Source organism: Plectropomus leopardus, chromosome 22 (assembly GCF_026936395.1).
Source record: "Plectropomus leopardus strain MGB_pleo_1.0 chromosome 22, ASM2693639v1, whole genome shotgun sequence".
NCBI classification, from domain to species: domain Eukaryota; kingdom Metazoa; phylum Chordata; class Actinopteri; order Perciformes; family Serranidae; genus Plectropomus; species Plectropomus leopardus.
In genome coordinates, this window is record NC_142197.1 from 6,100,677 (window position 1) to 6,126,816 (window position 26,140).

General features: G+C 39.8%; 1 protein-coding gene across 6 annotated transcripts in view; it reads right to left on the reverse strand.

Annotated features, from left to right (window-relative positions):
* The window catches only part of syt1a (synaptotagmin Ia), a 207,675-nt gene that overhangs the window by 25,138 nt on the left and 156,397 nt on the right, over window positions 1–26,140 (reverse strand). For 5 of the 6 annotated variants that reach the window (XM_042511372.2, XM_088072566.1, XM_088072564.1 and 2 more), the window contains 4 exons: window positions 15,910–16,082; window positions 10,631–10,756; window positions 2,490–2,657; window positions 474–641 (listed from right to left, as the gene is read on the reverse strand). In XM_042511372.2, coding sequence (XP_042367306.1) covers window positions 474–641; window positions 2,490–2,657; window positions 10,631–10,756; window positions 15,910–16,082 — 635 coding nt within the window. The remainder of the gene's footprint in view (window positions 1–473; window positions 642–2,489; window positions 2,658–10,630; window positions 10,757–15,909; window positions 16,083–26,140) is intronic. The other variant, XM_042511373.2, reaches the window with a different exon arrangement.

Sequence of the window (26,140 nt, forward strand, 5' to 3'; positions counted from 1 at the left end):
AGTGATGCCCTTCAACTCAAACAACACCAGCAGCCATTCGACGCTGCCATAATTAACCTTTAAATCAAACCACCGTAATGCTAAAAATGAGGTTCCCCTGGCAACATGTGCTATATGCCATGACATTTACCATGAAAATTGAATCTCCTGAACTGCTGCCTGGAAAGTCACACGTCTATTAATTGAAGGGGAAGTGCGGACATATGATTAAGTGACATTTCCAGGAGAGATGGGTTACTTTAGCCACGGAATCACAATTGCGGTACGAGTGCAATTGGCTCGCAGCAAAAACAATCATTGTGATATCACTTACGCATGAAAAATGCTCTTATTATTGAAACAGCAGCTACCAGATGTACAAATCTGAGCCTTACACGAAGGCAGGTGTCACAAAATGATTTCAGACCTACTCATTTCCTATTTTCGAGGACGTGATTAAGTTTCAGCAGGTGTGTCCGTCCACGGGGTCTTACCTCCTCCTTCTCAGCGCTCTGCAGATCCCGCCACTCCTCTGTTACGTGGCTGAAGTCCACCTTGTTCATGGGCACCTTGATGTCGCCGATGGCATCGTGTTTGGAGAAGCGGTCAAAGTCGTACACCGTCATGACCAGCGTCTTTCCACCGAGCTCCACGTAGGGGACCTGAGGACAACGACAACAGACACAGGTCAAAAAGCGCTCAGAGTTCCCACACATTTTCATGGACAAAATTTCAAAATGTTTCCAGGACTTTTTAAGGACCCATTAAAATGTGTTTTCCTTGCCCCACTTGTCTGGCATTTTTCAAACATATCTGATTTAAACTCTGTTCATATTTTCAGCTAGCTGGCATACATAATGGGAGAGACGTAGCGCGAGGATAAAAACGGAGAAAGTTGCGTTATGGTAGACAAAATATTTTCACACATCGACGCATATCAGAGGAACTTAACATCATCAGCCACAGAAAAGAAATTTGCTCTCATGTTACATCACACGAAAGATTACCCCCAGAAGATTACTGCACTGAAACTTTATTACATATAACAAAACTCCAAGAGTTTTTCGAAACTCTCATTGATTTTTACTAATTCCAAAACTTTTCCAAGCCTGGACAATGTAATTGTAAAATTCCATGACTTTTCCAGGTTTTCCAAGACCATGGGACCCTGAAAAGGGGCATTAGCCCATCGACAATTTACTACACATTGACTGTACTTGGATGACTCACCAAATATAACTTATTTTAACAATGAAATTAAACGGTTTGTTTTGAGCAGCATGAAATCAGCATGTTGGCCAATTACGATATTTAATTATGAAGCCAATATCGATTTAAACAAATGACATGCAGATATTATCATACATGATTAAAACTACGTTTTATATGTGAACATCAGACATTGTAACATTTTATGACAGAAAATAAAAAACACAAACTCAAACTCTTGTTGCCCTTTAATCTGCATCTATGAACCTCCGACACTTATTATAATTCAAGAATTCGAGAAGCCTTTCTGACTTTGTAGAGAGGCATTGGTTTGCTGTATTGTTTTATCAAAAGCCGTTTCAGAGTTTTGTTGCATAAATACTCAAAATAAAGTTTTTGTTTCATGTATTTGAATTTAATATAGTCCGCTCTGAACTTGGAAAGAAAAAGTTTTCGATGTTTCTAAAGTTAATTAAATGCCGAGCAGAGTCAGGTGTGTGTTTTAGGAGTGGGTGGATGGTGATGTTGTGGATAATTCTGTTTCCAAAATCAATCACGGCTCTTCAATCCCCCGCCCTGACAGACGCTGTTATCAGACCCACAACTCGGGACGGCTCAAAGACAGGTGGGTACTTATGATCCTTGATTGCCTTCAATTTTGGGACGGGACTTATTAAATGGAAATGGCTTGTAACAAAACCCAAAAAAATAAAAAATAAAAGAACGAAGGGGAGATAATACTGCCTGGTTTGTCCTTGACGTTATCTGATGAAATAATCTCTTTTTCTTGACTTGTCTTGTTATTTATCCACAGATTTGGAATTAAGTATTAGGAAAAAAACTCACACACACAAAATAAACCTTGTGTTGAGATGGATATCACACCACATTATGCTTAACTTCACACCAAACACCTGCGCTCTTCACTGTCGGGCGAATAACAAAACTTTCCCCACTGCTGAGCAGCAGCCGCGCATTTATTATGGCCGAGTCAAGGCCAGAGTGTAGCGGTGCATCTGCCTGTGTTAATCCCAATCACACTGAGCCTTTTCGCGTGTGTGTGTTTGTGTGAGTGTAATTGTGTGTGTGTGTGTGTGTGTGTGTGTGTGTGTGTGTGTGAGAGAGAGATATTCTGTCAGGAGCTTGTTAATGTGCCAGCTGGTTACTGTCTCCACACCTTCCCAGCACTCATGGCTGCATGCAAATCAGATTGTCAGTGGAACCAAAAAGATCTCCAGCTACAAAAAAGCAGCAAATGTTTTTTTACGCATCCTGCAGAGAGGAGTGTGTGTGAGGTGTACCTTGAAAGTGAACTGCTCATTGAAGACGGGGTTGAGGGTCTTCCTGTGGACCTTTGTCTCAAACTTCTTCTTCTTGTCAGGCAGCAGGTAGACCTTTACGTACGGGTCAGAGGTGCCGCCCATGTCCATAGCTGGCAGCTCTGCGGCCTGGATGATCCCCACCATCAGCTAAAAGAGGAAGACGAAGGGTAAATAAGTGAGGGACGACATATCAAATTGTCTATTGATCCAAATTATCACAAGCTGAACCTTCATCCCCCCAACATCCTAACAGAAAAACAATATATCGGTCGAAGGAATGTCTTGAAATATCTCTTAAAGAAATACTTTATCCACAAAATGATAAATATCCATTTCTCGGCTTGTGTTATGTTGAATTTGGGAAGAAACTCGTTTGTCTCTCATGCCTGAATACGCATGTCTCCATCTGCCTTTTTTGTGTGCATTTTCAATTTATATATAAATATAAGAGTGGAAATGGCAAAATTAAAAAAAAAGAAAATCTCTTCAAATTCCCTCAAAAATATGCTTGGGGGAGATGGAGACATCTAAAAAAACAAACAAACAAGCAAACAACTAAATATTACAAGTGCAATGGAAACAGATTCGGTCAAGAAAAACCTGCGCTTTTTTTGGTTCCAGCTGAGAAACATCTTTTTGGGTTTTGAACTTATTTATTTTTGTTTTAAATGCTCTGAACTTTTCCATATTAGGTGCGAGAACTGGAAACAAACTGGTTCCAGGTTAGCAGAAAAGGGTTTTAGTCACCTCTGGAGGCTTTTATCACACACGTGTACACATCAGGCTGTGACTCTTCCAAGAGCACAAAGATGTAAAATTAGTTGTTCAAAATGCTCACTAGTGTGCTTTTTGTTATTAGATTTTCTATATTTTCCATCAAGTGAGGTTGACTGGTACTTTTTTAAAATGTATCTATTTTTATTTGTAGGTTAAGTATTCCTTTAATTTCAAAAACCTTGAGGATTTTTGGATTTTGTTTTTGTCTTTTGATATCATGAGCCACCAGTCTTTCATAACGGCTGCTTAAAGATGATTCAGTGTCATTTTTCTGGGAAATGGCAGCATTATTAGAGGGTTACGTCTGCAGAGCCTATCAGCGACTGAAGAGTTCGTAAAGGTCAGGATGTGTCAGAGCAGGAATGAGAGGACTGTTTCTCCTCACATAAGGCGGATAATTGATAACCACAACGGGGGGCCCGGGAGGCTGATTGACCTGCCAGTCAGAGTCTCTACTCAAAGGCCTCTCAGGAGGCCAAGCCAGTCAGTCAATCAACTTCCTATCAGGCAGCCATCAAGCAGCAATCTGGAGGCTGACCAGGGCACTCAGCCATGGAGCTCTACAGCTGTCGGGAGCCGCATCAGTTTACCGCGCGGTGCTACCACTGACACGGCGGTAAATAAAAAACATAGAATGACAATGGCAGTTGGCTCCAGTTGGTAATCGCCATGGGGCAAAAAACTAACAATGTAAAGGAAAATCAATTTTGCAGACAGAAAAGAGAAGAGTAATATGGTTTTCTTTGGTCTCATGGAGCAAAGGCAGGATTTCAAAAACGCTTCAGAGATTCTCAGAGGGCAGAGCTGATCTGAAACATTTTATTTCTAAATGGGTAGAGATTCTTTGGCCAAGTAACATTTAAAGGGAAAAAGTAAAGCTGGACTTGCTTTTTAACCATGTGTTGGCGTCTCATTGTGAATGAGAACGGTCACATACTTGACTATAACCTACACGTGTTAGTGAGGGACGACAGTAGTGTAGTTAAAAGCAAGTGCATCTCTGTCATCGAGGGAACAAAAAAATGAGCTAAACATTATGTTACGTTATGTGACTATATTTTGGGGTTGCAACAAACAATTTTTTTCAATGTTGATTAATCTGTCTAATATTTTCTCGAATCTTCCTCAAATGTCTTCTTTTGACCACAAACCAAAGATATTCAGTTTGCTGTCATCAAGTAAAGAAAACAGAAAATACTCACACTTGAGAAGTTTTCATTTTTCCTAAAAAATGTACTCAAAGTGAGTAAGCGATTATCAAATTTGATCAGTTGACGACTCATCGATAAAGTACTGCAGCTCTGCTGTAATTTATTCCTGTGTTGAGTAACGACTCAGTTTCAGTGCTATCATTAAACACATGTGTAAAACTCAGGTTAATGCTGCCATTTCCCATATTATACACTGTTTATCTTTTTACTACCATGTACAGATCTGTTTTGGATGTTGGTGAGATTCCAGTAGGGAAAGTTCCTCATGAGATGGAGTCCACATTCTGTAAATGCACCACAGATACACACACATGTACACTGTATTCACACACAAGCATCACACATGACGACAGTGACCACAAGACAATAACATCATGGAAAGTGTGGAGTATCCTCCATTCATTAAATGCTCCCGAGGTTTTGTACAACATTTTCTTGACATTACTTTGAAAACACAGAAATGAGTTTCTGTCAAGATTTCAATGAAGCACTTTGACGTAAATATAACTTCTATGATTGCACGTCTGCGTGCAGCTTATCACGATCACTCAGCAAAATAGTTACATACCTCAGAGGGTAAATAAAAGACGTGCATTTATTCCAGCTGTCATTTACGCGAACCTAAATGTAACCGTTTTTGGCTGTAGTGCTGTGAAGTGGCACTTGGATTCTGAGTGTAGCAATTCATCCTTTGCACGCTGTCCTTCGGATTTCCACCCATCCATCAGCAAGAGTCTGTGGCAGACGCAGCATGTCACACCATCTTTACTGGGAGAGGCACTGGTGCTTCAGAGGACAGATAAGAGCAGGAAGTGGTTTGCTGCTTCGGCTAATTGCATCATGCCTCATGCTGTGTGACACCACGGCTGAAAACACCAACTCAACGCGGGTTTTCCCAGAACACCTTTGCTTAAAACCAAGCGGAGAGTACTCCCGAAAGTAAAATTACACATATCTTTCCTCAAATTTCATTTAGTCCCCAATTGTAAGTCTAGTGAGCTTTTTGTAAATTCACTTATTCTTCTTAATTTTCTCAAAATTGGGTTAAGTGAAAGACTTTTGGGAAAGCTGCCGACAATTACAATAACGGAGTAATATGCTGTTAAGTGGTAATTTTCCAGCTGCCAAACTGTTTTATTTCTTGTATGCACTGTGAGTAGTCAGAATATTTTGGCCAGAGCTTCAATACCACATAAATGATAAATTATTATCTCATTTAATGCAGTTTTATACTATAAAATGTCACAAAAACTGTGAAAAACACTAAGGTGGCATCTTAAATCAACTTGCTTTGTCTACCACACAGTCCAAAACCAAACAGTATGCAGATTACAATTAATTATAAGAGAGAAAAAACAATGAATATGGAAATTGCCGGAAAAAAGCGACATCTCATTTCCATGTAACCCATTTCATATTTTTCTATAATAATTGTATAATGTCCTTCTTAATTCAATCTTTTTACCTAAAATGTCTTTAGAAATAAAAACTTTTTTAACATATGAAACTTTCCTGTGAATTTGACAGATTCACACCGACAAGCATACAAGCACGATTATTTCAAATAACATACTGTTAATTAAACAGCACATTTCTATGGAAGCCCTGAGAGGCAAATAATAAACAATCCAACTTATTACATTTTCTCTCCTGTGTTTATAACTTTATAACAGGTTAAAAAAAAACATTTGCCAGGATCAGTTTTCTATGTTACTTTTTTCATCTGTGAAAACAGGTGGAATTTTTTTTCCCCCAGGTAGACAAAAAAAAACAAACTGTGAAAACAGCTGGACAAAAATACATGTATTTTAATCATCATTATTATTATTATAATTTCAATTATTTCAAGACAAAAAGACAAGGCAGTTACGTAATATAATTTGCTAAAGCCCAATATATAAACACTTTTTGTTTAGAGTGCATGGAGAAATTAAAACTCACCCGAAACAATACAAGAACGCTTTCAGTTCTATTTAGAACACGGCGTGGTGGTGCACTTAGCCTCTTGTGGCCAAAATGATTATTACAACGACAAACACTTAAAAAATTATCCCAATAAAAAGGAAAACAAAATGATCCAGCCAAAATTAGTTTTCCACATGGTTTCACAGATAAAAAAAAAAAAAATCAGAAAAATGATTCTGGCTCTCTCTTTTCCCCACCTGTTTCACGGATGAATTTTTATTTTTTAAGGACTTGGAGGATTATCCTGGCAAAACAGTTTTTCCCACCTGTTCTGAAGTCATTAACAGAAGAGAAAACAATTTTTCTCACTTGCCTCCCAGGGCTTCCGTACCTTTGGGCGTAAAAAAAAAAAAAGATAGATAAAATAAACAACTGTGACTTTTGTGTTTACACATCTGTGTGGGTGTTTCTGTTTAACTAAGCATCGGACCCGATCACAGCGGGGTGCTGCTGGTATTAACCCCTCTCTGTTTGTGTGTTACTCTTCAGTTCAGTGAGCAGAATGGGTGCAGGATGGTGATTCAGCCCTTGGCAGCTTAAATTGGTTGGCTTTGTCCTGAATGCATCATGGCTCTGCTGTGACCACTTCATACACACATACACACACTTTACGTCTATCCTGTAAGTCAATCAGGCAAATTGACTTAAATTCTTTCAAAAACAGTGAAGACGGCAATGGGTTAGAAAAGAAGAAAGGACCCAAAAATTTGCAAAAAAAATGTACAAAGTACAAGAAAATTATCTGAAAATTAGTAATATAATAATAATAAAAAACAAATGGAAAAAGTACTGAAAAAAAAAATATATATATATATATATATATATATATATATATATATATATAGTAAAATTGTTTTAAATATCTAATTATGATAATTATCTATAAATATGGACATTGTCCCCTAGCTTTTTTCTAAATCTCCAATTTTTTTAAATTGGCCAAACATTTTTTTACCAAGTGGCTCATGGCCTTTTTGTTTCCCATGTTTTTGAGAGAAATCGCACCAATTTGCTCGGGGTTCAGAGGTTTAAATACCTGTTGAACTCGTCTGAAAGCAGCACAAAAAGTGATGTCGCTCCAGGTTTCAAACGGTTAACTAACATTTACTGAAGTGGCTTTGTGTTTCATTTCAGAATTGAACTATCTCAGGGGAAATTCTGATATGAGGAATAATAAACAAAATAATATGAATGTTTTGAAACCCATCTCTTCTTAATAATGAGTTCAAATTCACATATGCTGACTGGACACGATGCACGAGGCGTGTTTGACCTGCACAAAGAGCAATGAATATGGTAATGATGCTGAAAGTAGGAATGACATTATAATTCTCTCCCTGCTGTGCTAAGGGGGCTCTTTGTGGTTCATTTGCTGTGTGTTTGCCTGATGTAGCCACATCGCCACTCCCTGAGTGATTTGGATCTTTTACAAAACCTCTTCGTCTCATTAGTGTATAAACCCAGAGTCATCAACACCGGGGGCTGCAGCCATTTGTGGTGGTTAACAGACAGAAACAAAGCTGAGACTCTTTGCCACGAGGACTTGACATTAATCTGCTCGTCTTTGCACGCTCCAGCCTCAGTCTCTGAACACACACAAACCAGGGAAAGTGTCTTTTGAAATAAATCCCTGTGATATTTTGTGATTGTGCTTACAGCAGGATCTTAAATGAGGCATGTTTTCTCATTTTTGAGACAAATTGGTATGACAACGGCAGCTCATTGGTGACAGTTTTTTTTTGTTTGTTTGTAGTTCATTTGAAAGAAAATAGTTCCTACATGAAACCACTCAAAACAAGGTCTGTGGATTATCTTGAGTAACCAGGTCACAAATTTTGGAAGAGAGATTGCCTTTGAGTTTTTCTTTGAGCACCACAAGCTGAATGCCAACTGGTATTGGTCTAAAGAGACACAAACTGCAGCCTTCAATGTGCCGGTTGATTTGATGGACAATACACTGAGTACTTTTTGGCTAAGTGGGTCCTGTACTGAACTGGTTTTCAGGAAGCTGTTATGGGAGAAATATGTGTAGAGAAAAAGAAAAGCTTGTGAAAAACTATATTTATAGTTTTATAGTTATAACAAACTTACATATTTAAAATTATGTTACAGAATAATTTATTTTTATTATTTTTACTTATTTTATAATTTAAGCATGATGTTATTTTTATTATTATACTATTTTGCAGATCATTTTCTAATTTTTACTAATTTCTTGCTAGTTTTTGGGGCCTTACTGCTCTTGTTGCTTATTGCCTTCTTCCCTGTTTTTGAAAGTAATAATGCCAATTAACTCAGGTTTCAAAGGGTTAACAAAAGGATTGATGTGAAGTGTGCGTTTTAATGTTAAGTGGTCACAACAGAGCCAAGATGCATTTGGGACAAAGCCATCCAACATAAGTTGCCAAGGAAAAACGATAGATATAATTATCATAATTACGTATTTCAAAATTATGTTGCATAATTACAGTTCCTGAGCACTTTTTAACTTTCTCTTGTTGGTTTTGTTTTAAAAAAAAAAATTGCACTTTTTGCTAATTTCTTGCTAATTTTTTAGATCATTTCTTCTTTCGCTGCTTGTTGCCTTATTCCCATGTTTCTGAAATAAAGGGTTAAACCGGTGAATGTCATTGGTAGGGGAACTGGGTTTGTTCAATGCAATGTCATCTTGTCAAAAGCAAACACAGGAAAGTACCATCTTCATTTTACAACTGTAATCAACTTATTATCTCTAACTGCAAAATATTCCATGAACAGACAACCATCGGTCACGATAATATCCTCAACAGCTGCCAACTACTCAGTCATGATGGAAATTTCCCACACTGATTTCGACTTCATAAAGAAACCGGCAGCCAAGGCATGAAACCAATCACCTGTGCCAGTTCTCCTTGAGCAGCTCTGTCGTGCTCACATTGATTGCCCGGGCCTCAAAGCCTGAGGATTAAAAATAAACATTTCCTGAAGGCCACTGTGCCTCTGGACTGTGTCCGTCACTGAGCTGAAAGTGGGTCAGATGAGCGGCGTTTTTTTGAGGTCTTTCTGTCGTGAGCTTCTTTAACTTCAGAGTGGCGATGAACCGGGCGCCGCTTCTTTCAGGTCACTGTCATAAAGCGTGAAAACTGTCATCCATTCATTACACTTTAGCTCTGCTGTGGAGCTTATTACCAGTGTAATCAAGAAGCTCATAGAGAGACCTGTCACTGCCTCCCACTACATGACAGATCCCTCTGTGAAAAGTAATATTGTCCACATAATATCTCTTTTTCATGACTCAATACTTTGTCATTTTGTCTGTAAAAGAAACGAGTGTGGTTGACTGAACACTGTATTATTGTATTAATATCATTATTGACTCTGTTGTCTGTGCACTGATGGCGATTACTTAGGCTAAGTGCTCAAAATTAACCTGCGACAGGGACACGACTCAATGAGAACATTTTTAAAAACAATTAAAGTTTTTTGTTGTGTAGATAAGGGAGATGTACCTATGTCAGTGTGTGACTCGGTGTGTACAGGAGCAGTGTTACTGCCTAATCTCAGCCTGTCAGTTCTGTTTATAATGGGGAGTTAGCTAGCCCAGTGAGGGACAGCGCTGTGTTCACGCACCGTGTCTATTATCTGTCACACAACATCTGGCGCCAGGAAGCTGATGTGCTTCCTCGTTCTGCTTTTTTAAAACTCAGCCGCTAGAAAAAAAATAAAGCAGATGGGTATCTGCAGGGGCTGTTTTTCAATCAAGTAGAAAGAAAAGAAACAAATTCAGAGGCGAACTAAATCCCAACAGTGTACTGTATCTTTTGCAAGGCTCGGTAGCGAATGTGCAAACTCGGCCACCATGATATCCCTGTGAGATTGCTCTCAAGCTTCAGTGACCAAACTGTGTTTACGGCGGTGGCAACAAAAGGAGAATGTTGTGCAAAACCTGGGTTGGGTCCTGTTTAATGGGTGACCTAGGTATTTTTCAACCTTGACACTTTTTTCCCATGATTTAGATTTTTTGGGATCTTTGGAAAATAGAGTCCAGGTTGAAAAATATCAAAGTTACCTTTAAATCTCTGGAGAGATGAAAAGTTGGACCCCCTCAGAAGTTGGGTGTGACCATACTTACGAAGGACCTTTTGCAACACTGACACACACAGAAAGATTCGGAGAACAGACGCTTACCGTATTCTCTGTGAAATTGTAATCCAGGGAGTACTGTAATTTGCCCAGTTTCTGGTCCTCCTTGGGCTCTGCCTCTTTCTCCGTTTCAGTCAGCCCTGTCTCCGCATCCTCCTCATCCTTCAAGGCCTGAAGGAGACACCCACCAAGAGTCAGTGTCGCCTGTTTGTCGCTGGTGCTAGCACCCAGCCAGCCGTCCCCCGCCCAGGTCCTGCCAGCGGACCTACTCCTGTAAGAGCTGCCACTTGTTTTATGATGTGTAAGGAGGGGGGAAACAAGGGGGGGGGAGCAAGCACTAAAACACCATAGCAGTTAACACCAGGACATGCTCTGTGATGCACTAAAGCCCCAGGCCTGGTCCCCTGATGATGCTTTTTTATCAATCTCTGGGTGTTTCTGTCTAAAGGGAGGAAAGATCAAATGATGTCGCCAGAGATGAGAGCAATGGGCAGGCGTTGGAGGAAGAAGAGGGGAAGGCAGAGAGAGAACAGAAAGAAGAGGAGAGAGAGAGATGCTTCCGGAAAAGATCACAATAGGACAATTCCCTTGATGTTATTTCAGGCAGATCAAGTCTCTGGCAAAAACGCAAATCAACCGGGAAGAGTCTGAAGTGGCAGAGAGTGAGAAGTGAAGTTGGCCTTTTTTTTTTCGTTAGCCTGGCACTGAGGTAAGGGTAGAGGGTGGTGGCATTGGTGGTGGTGGGGAACAGGAGGGGGGGTGGAGGAGTTTGTTATAAGACCAACATGCGATTGAAGAGGCAAAGACTAGCTCTCAAGGTCATTCATTCAGCGTCAAGAGTTGCCTTCCAAGATGTCTCTTTCGTTAGGCATGCAGAGCATTCTCTGTCGAACAAACCAGTGCTCTCGTGTGATTCCCCATTCCCCGAGTCTGGGTACCCCCTCAAGACACACAGTCACATTGTCATCATCCCCCTCAAAGCCTTCATGTTATCCCCTACGCCGATGGTAGCTAGAAGCATCATGCCAGCGGTGGGTGGGGAGGTGTTGGTAGAAGGGGGGTTGTAATGTACATCGGTGGGCCTGCTCCTAATAGTTTGTCAAGTTGCTCATGTGAAAGCAAAAGGCTGAACAACACTGATTGGTTTCAAAGTTTTTCTGCTGAGCCACTTTGGTCTCCGCCTTTTGGGAGCAAATCGAATTGTGATGACAAGTGTTAAGTAAGACTTCTGCAGGCGGCAGCTGCAAACCAGGCTGCAATGTAACCACTCCGGGCACGTTTGCAGTTTACGTCGACTGAAGTGCTTGTTTTGGCCACTAACAGGCTCAGATTGTTATTCTAAGGGCTCATTAATATATATTCCAGGTTTTCTTAATAAATCCACGCTTGTAACAGAGGCAGCAGTGGCCTTCAAGGCCATTAAATGTATCGCAAACCCGGGATGGAGAATCCTTTACCCTATATTACAAATTAGTTTGATTCTGACATAATTTTTAATGTTTTCGTTGTCTTCTATGGTCGTATCTCGTTTGATCTACATTACACTGATCTGGCGAACTGCGGTGGTACTGCTCTGTCATCCAGATCCATAATGAATGCAGACTTAGGACAGAGGGCTGTTTGTGTCCGTATACATACCTAACGTTGAGCATAAATGAGCCCAAAGTGTCTGACAACATTTTGGAGAGGTAGACCATTTTGTTAAAGAGTAATATCCTGTTTGATGAATCACAAACAGCCCCAAAATCGTAATCTTTAAACCTCACCACACTTCATTTAAATAAACAGTAATTTCATCCTGTGAAAAACACTTCATTCACAGTCAAAATTCACAGAATAAAACTTGCATAATTTGTCTTGGTACATCTCTCTGTTGTTTTAACAAACATCAACTCTGGTTTGATTGAAATGAACTCTTAATTCACCCAGTGAGATGTTAAAATATGCCGTCTCTATACACTGTAAAAATACAGTTTATTAAATGGAGTAGGGTGAGGGTTGTTTTTTCTAACCTTTTTGTTCGACTAGATTTTTGCCGTACAAATATTTTCACATCTAACTGGGTGAATTAAGAGTTTTTAAACCAAACCAGAGTTGATGATTGCTAGAAGAGAGGACAAAACAAAATGTTTGTTGCAATTTTTTTTTTTTTAAGTTTTATATTGTTTGTCAACTTTGAATGAAGCGTGTTTTACTTTGATAAAATTACTGTTTATATAAATGGATTCTGGTGGTTTGCACGATTGCAATTTCAAACTGTTTCTGTTTGAACAAAAATCTCTTTCCATAAAGTTTTCAGACACCTATAATAACAATCTGAGCCTGTCAGTGGCAAAAACGAACACTTTTGGTGTATGTAAATTGATGATACGAACATTTCCCAAGTGGTTACACTGCAGCGTTTTTTGGAGCCACCTGCTGCAGCGCTCACTGGACCAGTTTCCAAAGTGGTTCCCATTAGTATGAGTGGGTGGTTTTTAGGTTTGACACATAAAAAGAAGAAAAAGTGGAGCAGGTAAAATGACTGAGGAAAACAAAATCCCCTAATTAATCAAACGTGTAATTCATAGGATTTTTAATAAGGTTAATCCAATTTTTTAAAGAATCAGCGCTCCAGGATCTGTTTCACCTGGGTTTGCAGATGTGACAGAACGTCAAAAGCTTCCTTTTCATCACCGGTTTCAAAAGAGCATTTACTTGTAGAGCCTCTCAATCATTCTACGTTTGCCCGCCGCCACTCGTTTGAAGTGTAAATTAAAGATTCAAAAGGCAGGAGACTTGAGCTTGGCACGAAAATCAGCATGGTTCAACCTTGTCAATGCGCACCCCAGTGTTTCTTTCATACATATATATGTGCATATGCAGGTTGTACACACATATATACAGTAGATATACATGTACTGTATGCATAGTTACATATATTTGGTTCTACGGGAGTAAGTTGTTGTCAAGAGGCTATAAAAAAACATCAGAGCAGCAGGCTTAAGAAGATCCAACAGCAATTAGGAACCTACCGCCAGCGACCATCCCGAACAGTCATCAGACACAACACAGATAAGGAGGACATAGAAGGAAGAAACACAAATTAAAACAACCACACACAGGAGTTAACACACCAGAGTCTGGGCACACCAGGAGAAATGACCGCTTGCCTCCGAAGTGGCAGATTCACAGAGATTAGGGCGACCGATAACTGAGGTCTTTTATTTTGATTAATGGCTATTTAAATAAAAAACTGAATGCTTCTAGGGCAGCCAGAGTAATAGAAATTAATGGAAAATCCCCAACAAGCACAAGTGATGCAGTTATTTGATCGACCCTGCTGGTTGTTAAAGCCGTTCTCCGTTACATAAGAAAATAAATGAGTCTTTAACACTTAATTCATGCTTTCTTCTACGATAAGTAATGAAGTATGAAAATATTGTCAGCGGTTTCCGGCTCCGACTCGAATCCACCTCTGATAGCGGAGGTGTTGCAGCAAATTAAACACACTTTGTACACGATTCCACCGAGGATGGCGGTATAATGATGCTCCGCTGGTGCAATTAGTGAGCTAACTCCATTTGAAGTGTCAGGGTTTCATTTGCTTCCCGTTTTGTACTACAGTTTGAAAGGTAGGGTTTCATTTTGGTTGGTTAAATTACGGTTTCGGTTTGGTGATGTCATTTCTCTGGGTGGGTACCACTGCATTACACGGCAAACGTTACTCACACTCTTCAACATGTGAGCAGGTCCTCATATGACAAAAAGAAAACACTCACAGGAACAAAAAATAGGAGGAAAAAAAAGAGAGATTGAAAAACTCTCTTCAATCTGAAGCCATTTAAATGGCTTCCATAAACTTTCCTGTAATTAGACTGAATTATTTTTTAATTAATCGGTGAAATATCACAGTAAGTAAAACTGTATGTATCTCTTTGGCAACGATAAATACATAAGATGTACAAATACATACAGTGCAGTAGCAACCATTGCATTAAAAAATAGGGACGTTTTTGACGACGATATTTGCAGTGAAAATATTTCCATATTATTGGTGAAAAAACAACTTAAAGGAATATTTTGGATTTTTTGAAGTGGGGTTGTATGACGTTTATCCAAAGTAAATGTATCATATACAAGAGATGGCAGCCAGTTTGGAGAAGCAGGCAGCACAACCACCATGGAAGCTAAGCAATGTACTACTGTGGATGGAGGTGTCAGAAAAAAATATTTTAGCCACCAAAAAAAATCATCAATATCATTTCAAGTATACGCTATATTGTGAGAATTTGCACCACTTTACCTCCACCACTTTGCACCACCTTTCTGCCTCGTGGAACCACTTAAGTTACAATATACATCCATGTCTGTCCGGACTGTTTTGTAGCCATATGACAGGTGGCGATGCCTGAAATCTGGATGTTGCTGCAAAGAAGCTAAAAAAATCCTAAAACATAGAAGCCTCACACACATGTTAAACCTGTCAGCCGAAATATTCATACAATCAGGACAGTTTCAAGATTAGTGTCACCAGTTATGACAATGAATAATAGCCAGAAAAGTGTTTTTGCAGAACATTATGATGTCACAGTGAAGTTGACTTTAGACATTTGGGATATAAAATCTCACAACTTCACAATTTTACCCCATTTGAAATTTAGTCATAATGTATAAATTCTTGAGTTAGGGCCAAAATATGCTTTGTGAGGTCACACTGACCTTGACCTTTGACCATCAAATTCTAATCACTTCATGGACGTTTGTGCCAAATTGAAAGAAATTCCCACAAGGCGTTCTGGGAATATTGCGTTAACAAAAATGTGATGTACGCATGTACAGACAATCAAGAGAGCAAAATAAACTGATATAGATTTTGTTTTAGGTGGGACCTTTCTTAGATGGCTAAAACATATTTTGCTGCTGCCTCCCTTCCACAACAGTACAATGCTTAGCTTCCATGTGGAAACTCCAGTCTGCTTCTTCACACTGGGAGCGTGCCGACCACCATCTACTGTATGTGACACACTAACTATGGATAAATACCTCATACAACCCTACTTAAAAAAACCCTAACTATCCCTTTGATGTGCTGATGGAGTTACTGCAAATGTAAGCAATCAAATCCTATTGAAACTATTGAAAGCACTAAACTATAGAAAAAAAGAAAATACGTTGAACGCAGACCGTATTTGATACATTTTATACATCATTCTGAAGAAATAATTTTCTAGTACTATGCATATGGGATCCAACAAAAACAAAATGTTTGGGCAGTAACTTGTTATTTACTTGTAGGGAAGGATGTTTCTGGATTTTAAGCAACAATAGTTCAAAGTCTTTACCTCGGTTTTGGCTCCATCTTTGACGTCCATCATGTTGATGGCATTCTTGCCCTTGTCTTTGCCCTTCTTTTTGTTTTTCTTCTTGAATATCCATTTTTTGCAGATGCAGAAGCAGCATGCTAACACCAGAATGATAGCCACAAAGGCGATGGAGACAATGGCCCATGATGGCACTGCGGAAAAAACAAACAAAAAAGAGTTTGGATTAAACTTCTGGGAGAAATAAAACCCTGCAGAGAAGAAAACAACTTCTGAGTCAACTCGGCCAAAGTAGCATTTGAAGTTCCAAAAAGTAATGATTACACAGACTGACTGAGGTGAGATAAAAGCAGAGAAAATGTGTGTGCCTGCAGAGTTGGCACACTGGATCAGCACCTAAGCCAGCGCCTGAGTCCATCAAGAAGTGGCAGACCTCTAACGATCGGTGCTGACTAGCAGGACAAGACCCGACTGAACAGCTCCAGCCAATTTAGCGGAAGTAACAGATGTTGGCATTTTCCACTTGCCATTTAAACAAAAGATTCTCAGACAGCTGACACTTTCACGGCAATCACCGGCAACACAGAACTTGCCGGGACTGAGAGCGGCGGTAATTTTGCAGGGTGGGCCTGAGAGGCATTAACAGTGGAGCGACCATGACAGGGCAATGATGCAGTAAAAATCAAACGGATTCACGGGGGTTTGACACACATTGTTCACATGCTCTCGGCTCCCACATTACCTTTTGAAAAACAGTATGAAATGAGTCTTCTGCGTTCAGGTTTAAGGCTTCGAATTTTTAGACGAAAACCTTTCTCAGAGGTCGAACTGCTCCATTTATAAAAGAGCCTAATCTCACTGAATTAAACCTGAACCTTACACTTTAGTCCAAAGGACGATACAGGACAAAAGCAGGAAGGTCTCTTTAATTAAACATTTTGTATCTCCTGTCAGCAATCCCACATTAAAATCACCAATTTCCAAGTAATCATTTCCTTGTAAAAACATTTCTTTTATGCCGTCCAACTGAGCAATACTCTCTCGGTGTGAAGAGAACTGAGCTGCTGCCTATTATATCTTAAAACCTTTAGGCTAGGTTTGGGATTTAGGATTGCTGTTCATTTTTTTAATCTTCAAGACAGCTAAAAAATAAACTTTTAAGTCCTAAAACTAAAAAACAAAATCCATAAAATCTTTTACTCTGGACAATATCACTTTATTGTGGTATGTTTATGCCAACGGCCGTTTAGAAAACTCTTTTGATGGTGTACTTAGTTGCTTGCAGGAAAGTAGAAGCAACATATTTATCAATCTATGATGTGTTATGCTTAAACATAAAGTCTCACCTCTTTATAAGTATCTCCAGTGTTGTAGCATAAAGGAAAACTTAAGCCTCCAAATGTTCATTTGCAGGCTACAACAATTACTTATTTTTTATTACAATGAATTTGTGAGGAAAATATGGCCTTTATTGCATGCATCGATAAACTAAATAGAGGAAATTCTTGATGAATTGAAGTAAACGAGGTCTGCATACATGGGTCTCATCTAGGTGAAAATTATGGGCTGCTTTGTAGGAATTTTTAGAGAGGTGAGAGGGCTGAGCATGAGACCTGTAAAAGATTAAATATTTCACCAGTTTTGACATGTATGCAACATTTTGTGAGTTTTCAAGCACCTCTGGGGTCTAAAAATGCAGTTCATTGAAGAAGATAATGATAATTCCTTCAGTTTCAATAGGGCCTTTGTGACTGCCTGCAGTGGTTGCTCGGGCCCGAAATATGATAAGCAAAGGCAATTTGATGTGAGTGATGTATGAGTTGTTGCTTCTGCCACCATATGTTGTTTCTGTACACTGTGTGGACCTGACTGGAGAAAATTGGACAACCGACAGTCAACTCTGTCACCTACAGACACTCGGCTCAACAACACAGTGACGGCTCTAACAGCCTGCTGCAAACACACTGACACCTATCTCAATATACAGTCAGCAGACAGTTAGTGCTCCCCAGTGAGCCTGCACACTGATGCAGTATACAGCACACATCCACACTCTTACACATAATGGAAGGAGAGAGTGGGTTGTTTTAAGCAGCGGAGACATAAAGTCCAGATGGGCTGAAAATAATGAGAGACCTCGCAACAGACTTCTCCCTTCAGCAGTCATAATCGCGGCTCTTTCATTGTACTCTGCAGACACCAAACACCTGGCAGCCCACCCCTCATTTTAATAGAGAGGAATAACAGACAAATGAGCCAATTTCATGAGCATGTTTTTGGTTTTGTCAGTGCTCTGAAAAGCAAAGGGAATACTTCTGACTGAGGCAATTTGGACTGCGACATCTGAAAAGTGCGCAATACTGAAGAAACAAATAGAAAATCCTCTCCTTGAGGGAGACAAAATACAGTTCATGGTTCATTTTAGGAAGAAGCCCAATGGTGATGATAAATCCAACAAACCACTAGATAAAATGAGACAAGTCCTTTGAAGACTTTATCTGAAAAAAAAAAACTCCAAAAAGACCCATCAAAACAGAAAACTATATTACAGTTTATCACTCTGGGGTTTTGCTCACCAGCAATCAGCTGTGGTTATTTTCGCTGAGGTCCGAGGGGAGAAAGAGTAAAAGAGAGAGGGAGAGGGTGAGCGAAAGAGAGGGGAGAAAAATCAATGCTCTGTTGACAAAATCAATAAGCACTCTCCTCCAAGGAAAAACAGTGAGTGATGCTCTAAAATAACTTCAGGATCTACAGCTTTGGCCTCGCCCCGCAGCGGTGTGGTGATGGAGGTGACACTGGATGGGACTCGTTTACGGTGAGCCCTCCAAAACTGACAGAATTTCCTCTAAAAACTTGAAACTATACTGAGAGTAAACTCTGGGTCAGGCAGAGTTTCTTGGGTTTCTTATGGCATAGACACATAAAACAAACTGAATTTCTTTTAGAGAATTGTAAATCTTGTTATTTCACAGCCAAATCTTGGAGGTTTAAGGAAAAGTTTTGGCACTTAAATTTAGTTTTTTCTTGCATATTTGTGGTTTACTGTTTAATGAGATACCCTTTTTTTAAAGATTATTTTTGGGCATTTTAGCCTTTACTAGATACGACAGATCAATAGCGTGAAAGGGGGAGAGAGAGAGGGGACGACATGAGAGATCAAGAGATCCCAATTTACATAATACATTCACAATTTATAAACATTAACTAACAAATGATTAGCCAAAAATGATCAATTAAAAGTGGATGGCATGCCACTTGCCAAGCAGCAGATCACTGTTAAAGACCACCAAATAACAAAACCAGTTCTTTTCATCGCTGGTTTTCTAGCAGCGTTTTAAGCTCTACACATGCATGTTTGTCGTGATCTGTCAATGTTTGTCCATCTGCTTTTTAGGCTCCAAATGTGGGTGTTTTGTAGAAACCCATCTGCTTATTAAATCATAGAAGTTGGTTGGTTGGTTGATTTCATAGACATCCAATTTTTTTATTTCCAGCAGGTTTTTCAGGCTCCAAATTGAATGCATCGACCTGTCGCTGTGTCTCTATCTGCTTCTTAAGCTTCAAACATGGGTATGTTGTAGTGATCCACTAGCGGCAATAGTTTATTCTTAACCAAGACGCTTTTCCAGCGGGGTCCGTGCCCCCAAACCAGGTATTTTAAGCCAAAACATGATCTTTTTTTTTAACCATAAGCAGGTGCTTTTTGTGCCTTTCTGTTCACTTTCTGATGGGAATCAGAAAGTGAAAAAATAAAACTTAGAACTATTATAGTTCAAAAAATGGACACTTCTCCAAAAAAAGTCCCATGGTTTTTTGTTTTGCAGTTGTTTGTGTATCTCATTATCTGTGCTATTCTGCAAAGCAGCTCCTATCTGTGATGCTGCAGAGGGCCACATCACAGTCCTGACACTTCAGAGAGGGGCCTGATCCTGCTGCCTGCAGTGAACACAGAGTTTACATCCATGTGAGGCCCTCCTGCCTGTTAGATTTTCTCCAGATTTATTGTTTTCTTCTTCTTCTTCTTCTTCTTCTTATTATTATAGCGGCTACCAGAGTTTATTCTAATGCACGAGGAACCCTGCTGACACTTCAAACCCGAATGCCAAAGACTCCAAGACCCTTTAGACAAAACGGGAGCATTTGTTTCTTACACATCTGCGGATACTGCAGCTCATCTCAGCACAGGGACAGCTACCTTTACCTCCCACATACAAATGCAAACACAAGGTAAGGTAAGGTAAGGAGACAGTCTTTTAATGGAAGTGTCGGAGATGTGACAGATTCGTATTTTGAGCGGGCAAACCACAGCGATAAGCAATCACCCCTCTGAAGGAACTCTGATTTCTTTTCTCCTCCAAATAGAAGCTCCCATCAACCAAAATCAAAATATACACGCTGTAAACTTTCTTTTTCATACCCTCACAATGCTTGTGTCACTCTGTAGTCAATCTGGCTTTTCATGAAGGCTCACGACGCCTGATGGAATCCGATTCAGCCAGTTACAGTGGAAACTATGAATGCATGAACCCAGCTCTTATCTTATTCGTCAAGCGTGCGTCTTCCAGTGAAAGGCACTTCTGTGTCCCTTAATTAAAGAAACCTGAGTCCCAGAAAGCAATAAAAAGCATCTCCTAATTAACTACATTGTGTGAGTGTCTTTTCTCGAGAGATAGAGACGGAGGGAGAGAGAAAGTGAAAGAAAGAGCGAGAGGGAGTACTGGCAGCATGCGCACTGCACTTCAACTCCCAGCACTTATCTCTTGTTCCGCCGAGTGACATGGCATGGAAAATGGAGTTTCTCTAATGGGTGGGTTGCGCATGATGAAATCCATGTTTGCTGTTCCTCAAGGCTCAAAACGCTTTTCAGCACTTTCATTGCAATGGTCTGGCACCAGAGCACTAAACAATGAGAACTCTTTAAAGTACTGTGGACACAGTGAGTCACATTTACTGTACTGAGGTCCCTCCTACTGTTTTCAAATCTGCCTTTGGACATTTTACATTAACCTCTTTCATACACGTGCGCTGGCTTTGCTTGACCCAGTTTGTCTTGGTGCATCAGCCCAGAGCAGCAAAAATTTGTGTGTCCATACAACAGGACTCCCAGCTTCAAAGTGTGTCTTTAACTAATGACACACTTGTGCTTTTGAACTGTCCACCACTGTGGTGTTAACAAGAACGAGTCATTACCAAGACCAGAGTGTATCGAGAATGAGACAAGAAGAGACCAGAGTGTATCTAGACCAAGTCAAGACCAAGACTTTAGGAGTTGAGACCAAGTTATGACCAGTACCAATGTGTATCAAGACTATGTCAAGATCAAGACTTTGAGGGGTTGACACCAAGTTGGGACTAAAACCAGAGTATATAGATACCAAGTCAAGACCAACACTTTGAGGACTTAAGACCTAGTCAAGACAAAGCTCAGTGTATCAAGACCAAGACTTTAAAGGGTTAAGACAAAGCTATGATCAATACGAATGTGTATCAAGACTAAGTCAAGATCAAGTCTTTGAGGTGTCAAGACCAAGTCATGACCCAGAGTTTATCTAGTGCTGACCTAACTCTTGCTTCACCAAAAATTGTCTCTCGTCCCCAATGCCAAAATGTATTGCACTGATTATGTATTCTGCGTACACTAGTCGCTGTAGCAGGACCCTTCTGACCTACATCTATGGCACTGAAGAACACGAATAACTCCCATTTATTAACATTCAAAACAGGTGAATAAACTCAAATTGTCCTTTACTAATACTTCAAATTACAAAGATTTAACTTGGCAAACAACTAATTCAGGGTATTACAGTTAAATTTAGGAATTGTCACTATTTTGTTTGCTGGGAAATAACTGCATCCAACATGAGAACTAAATTTTATTAAGATGCATGGAAGAATGGGAATCAAAATACCTGCATTCCCATTACACCTGCTGAGAAAGACCTTTGTGATACAATTTAAGGCTCCAGAACACACTGAATGGACCTTGTGGTGAGACTGTCATGCAAACTAATTTGATCTATATTTCAACGTGACTTTGTTTGAAAATGAAAGAAATTACAAAGAAATTCTTCCAAGAACTTCTATATTAACTCCCTATCTTTGTGTGTGACCAGCATAAATTTTTACCACTTACAAGGTGCATACTTCAAATATAAGTCATAATGATTGAGTCCAACCCTATAAGACGTCTCTGTTATGACTCAACTCTGTATTTAAAAGCAGTTCTTCCTGTATATCCCTGTTAATACAGAGCACTTTACGTTTGCGAGAAGGCCTTTATGAAGGGGATTGAGTTTGATGGATGCATTTAAAAGGGTATGTGTGCGTGTGTAATATTGCATCTGGGTTCTATCCACTTCCAGCTGCCTATGCTAATCCAATGTGACAGGACCCTGTTGGTCAATTAACCTTGACATTATATCTTGTTATGCTTATGAGAACAACACTCTGTCCGCGCCCTTTCCCCGCTGTGGCTTGTTTAAGCAAACAATATGACTGCAGCAGGGAGCGACTATATACAACAATGACTGTGCAGAAAATGAGAGCTGATGATGATGAAAACTGGTTCAGAGGTCTTGTGCTTCTTCTGTTATACCAAAGAAATAGGCTGGAGTATTTCTTTGTGATTTTCTTAAATTAGGTTTTTCTTTTCTGTTTGGTCAATTGTTCTGATTATTATCAGAAAATGTAGAACCATCGGCACAATGTGTTTCCTGGAAATCCTATGACTTGACACTACATCAACAGTGCATGAGGAGGATTTACAACAAAAGATGTGATGAAACGAGATAAAAGAACAATGATTGTAATTTTGAGGCACAAAGAAAAGTAGAGCAGTTGAATGTGCAGCATAAAGAGGCTCTGTTTTTTCTTTCGCCCTCTGAGTAAATGTGTATTTGCACTGCATATATATGGAACTAGAAGGGCATTTGGAGAGCACAAACCTCGGCCTAATGCCCTATCTGGCTATTTTTGAAGGTACAACTTAGAATGTCAATGAATGACCATTAATTAGTTAACCACCAAGAATATTTTTGGCCAGTTACACATGTCCATCAACAGGTTAATTTGCTACTCTTCTCTTCAGTTTACTGAACTGCACAACCACATGGATCTGGGAGACAGACTGCTAGCCACCTTAACATGCATAAAAATATTGCCCACTGCCCACCCTCTGGTCTCCACTGGTTTATTAGCCAGTGCGCACCACTTAAGTTAGTGGTGCTATTTACTCTGCGATTAACGCTAATAATGCTGTCGTGAGTCATCAGCATTGCTGTGGAAACATTGTTTTCATATCACAGGTCGCCCCAGTGAGTAAGCAGCTCAGTCTTTAAATCCTATAATATTGTTAACCGTGTTACCACTGTTAGCTCAGTTAGTGGTGGCTACTGGTACTAAAATAGTTAACGATGCTAAAAGGGTTTTGCAGCACATAGTGAAGCTGCTTACCCACCAGGAAGACCTGCGGGGAAACCAATGGGTGGCCAGCATGTTTCTGCTATAATGTCATCCTGCCACCTGAATGGCGTTACCAGCCTTGATGGCAAATGAGCATCACCAGCTAACTCCCACCCAACCCGACTGGTGCAAAATGCAGAGCAGTCAAGGGTAACATTAGCTAAACAGTGGAGACCGGTGGGTAGTGTGCACTGTGTTTACATGTTAGCACAGCTCATTGTCTGCATTGGAAAGCAAAATTAACCAAAACTGACATCCCTAATCATATCATATACTTGGCAGAAAATAAGAAAAAGCAGCCTTTTCTTAATGTTCACAGGAGGAAATTTATTACAATCAACACAGATAAGTCATCACGTTTACAAAAGCTTCAGGACAAAGACTCGAAACATATATTTGACTCTCAAATTCTCACAAAATCTCAGAGAAGACGAGAGATCTGTTTCCCATCTGTTGAATGTAGACTCAGAGTGAAGCTGGAGCTGGTTGAGACTGATCTGGCTTGGGTTTGACCAGCCTCTGATGATGTAAACTTTACAAAGCGAGGGCAAAGAGTTGACAACCAGGCTCGCCGCCAGAGCAGCAGGCAGGCAGAAAGACTCTGCTGATCCACCACCGTAATCCCCCTTAATAAAGTCTGCTGTCTGTTGACTGTGAGCAGCCACAGAGTCAAACAAGTTAAGACACGTCCAAGCTCTGACGTTTCGTCTTGCATTTTTCCTTTAGCTTTTTCTCAAGTTACACCACAAAGTCTTATTTTTTGTATTTTTAGCTGCAACCATCAGCTACATAACACTCATCAGTCAGCGCCAAAAGTGGAAGACACTGTCAGTCAGTCCCAAGAGTTTTAGTCCCAAAAAAAGCCCCATAAGTCAGAATCAGAGTGCACAAGAAAAAGCTGTTGTGGGGTACATACAAGTTTCCTTAGTTCTCAGCTTGAATAAAAATGGAAAAACAACTATTGCATGATGATTGTAAAGTTTTCGCAGCTCTTTAAAATGTTTGTGAGTTCACCTATCTGCCTAAAAGCACAAAAAATCCAGATAAAAATGAAGAAAAAAAAAAAAAAGAAGGACCATTATTTATTTCCCTGAAATGTCAATCGCTTGTCTGTGTTATTTGGCGTAATGGCTGGTGGAGCCAGCAGTCATGGATCAAACAGCTTCTGTGCTCAGAGGTTAATTGTTATTGAGGAGTAAAGCCTTGGGTGTTTAGAAAACTTACTAAGAAATTCAATACGATGGTTTCCTTGGAGGCAACCTCCCCGCTCGTTGAAAAGTCACAATATGGTTTAGTGTGATTACACAGTCGGACCTCGGCGCGCGTGTCGGGTGTGTGCGCTCATGTTTCTGTGGTTGGAGGCACGTTCATACATTAATTAGATGGCTTCATTTTTGTTGCATAGGGAATGATTGTGCGCACATTTTGTGCTGGTTTTCAGCTTCTCCAAAGTTGGGATTTTCTGTTTTCTTTTGGTTTTGGGTCTTTGTAAATTACCACAGTGTAATGCATTCATTTGAGAACAAAACATTTGCACCTTTTTTTCGGATTAATAAGATTTTAAAAGTATGGGGAAAAAAATCTGCTCTGTTTTTATTAAATATATGGATCATTGTGAATGATTTAAGGGGATTAGTGGCATCTGAACACAGAAAAAAGGAGCAGATCTTATTTCTCAACTGAATGCCTTGTGGTTCTGTACTATATTAATGATATTTGTGTTTTGTTCTGTTGTTCAGACAAAATAGCAATTTGAAGACGCCACCTTGACCTTTTATCTGACATTTGATATAATAGCAATAAGCTTAAATAAGAGATAATCAGCATATTGATTAGGAATTGTTATTTACAGCCCTACAGTGCAATAAATAGATTGAGGGTATCTATTAGTTAATAAACCCCACCAAATAATAATAAGCAGAGGTGATTACTGGATAAATATGCATGTACGCACATTTTTGAGACCTTCAACATGTTTTGAATTATTAAAATGAAAAAAAGGCAAGCACAGTCAGAAATACAGATAAAGTCAGCTGGATTTTGGATGCTTGAGCCACCAGCCAACAGACAAGGCAGAGCCAATATCCCCTGCTCAGAGATATATGTCCTGCAGATCCTGATGGACAGAAATGCAGCAACAAGTTAGGCCGGTCTGACAGCCCCATGCAACCAGCCTCAAAGCCAGCAGGGCTTAAACTGGGTTATAAGCCCCCAAAAGGAAAACCGTCTGCGGCAGCATTAGCTGAGCATGCAGCTTCTGCTATCGCATACTCCTTGTTAAATCTGCAACCTGATTTTCTCCAGACAGTATCGATATTCTTGCGAGTAAACAAGTCTTAGGGCATTCATCATCAGGTTGGCAGCACCAGGGAGCAGACGCTGCTTTTGATTGAGGGGATGAGGTGAGAAAACAGTAATTTAAAAGTCTGTATAATGGACAGGCCTTTTTCTCTCTCTAACTTTCTTGACAAAAGGAGGCCAAATTTATTTATTTTCTCTCCAGATTACAATGTCAAAAGTTGGAGGCAATATTGAATCGCTTACTTACTTCTAAAGATGATGTGAAAATGGTGCCAGGCTTAGGTTAGATGAGGTAGGAATAGCAGTACATTTCCAATGCTGAGCCAAAATAGGACATCAAGCTCAGCAGCCCCATATGGGAATCATAATACTGAAGACTGTTGATCCTATTTTTTCACCCTTTGCACCAAAGCTCACTTTCAAAATTAATTTGTGTTCTCATTTTACATTAATGAAAATGTGTTTTTCAAGCCCGCATGGAAATTTTCTG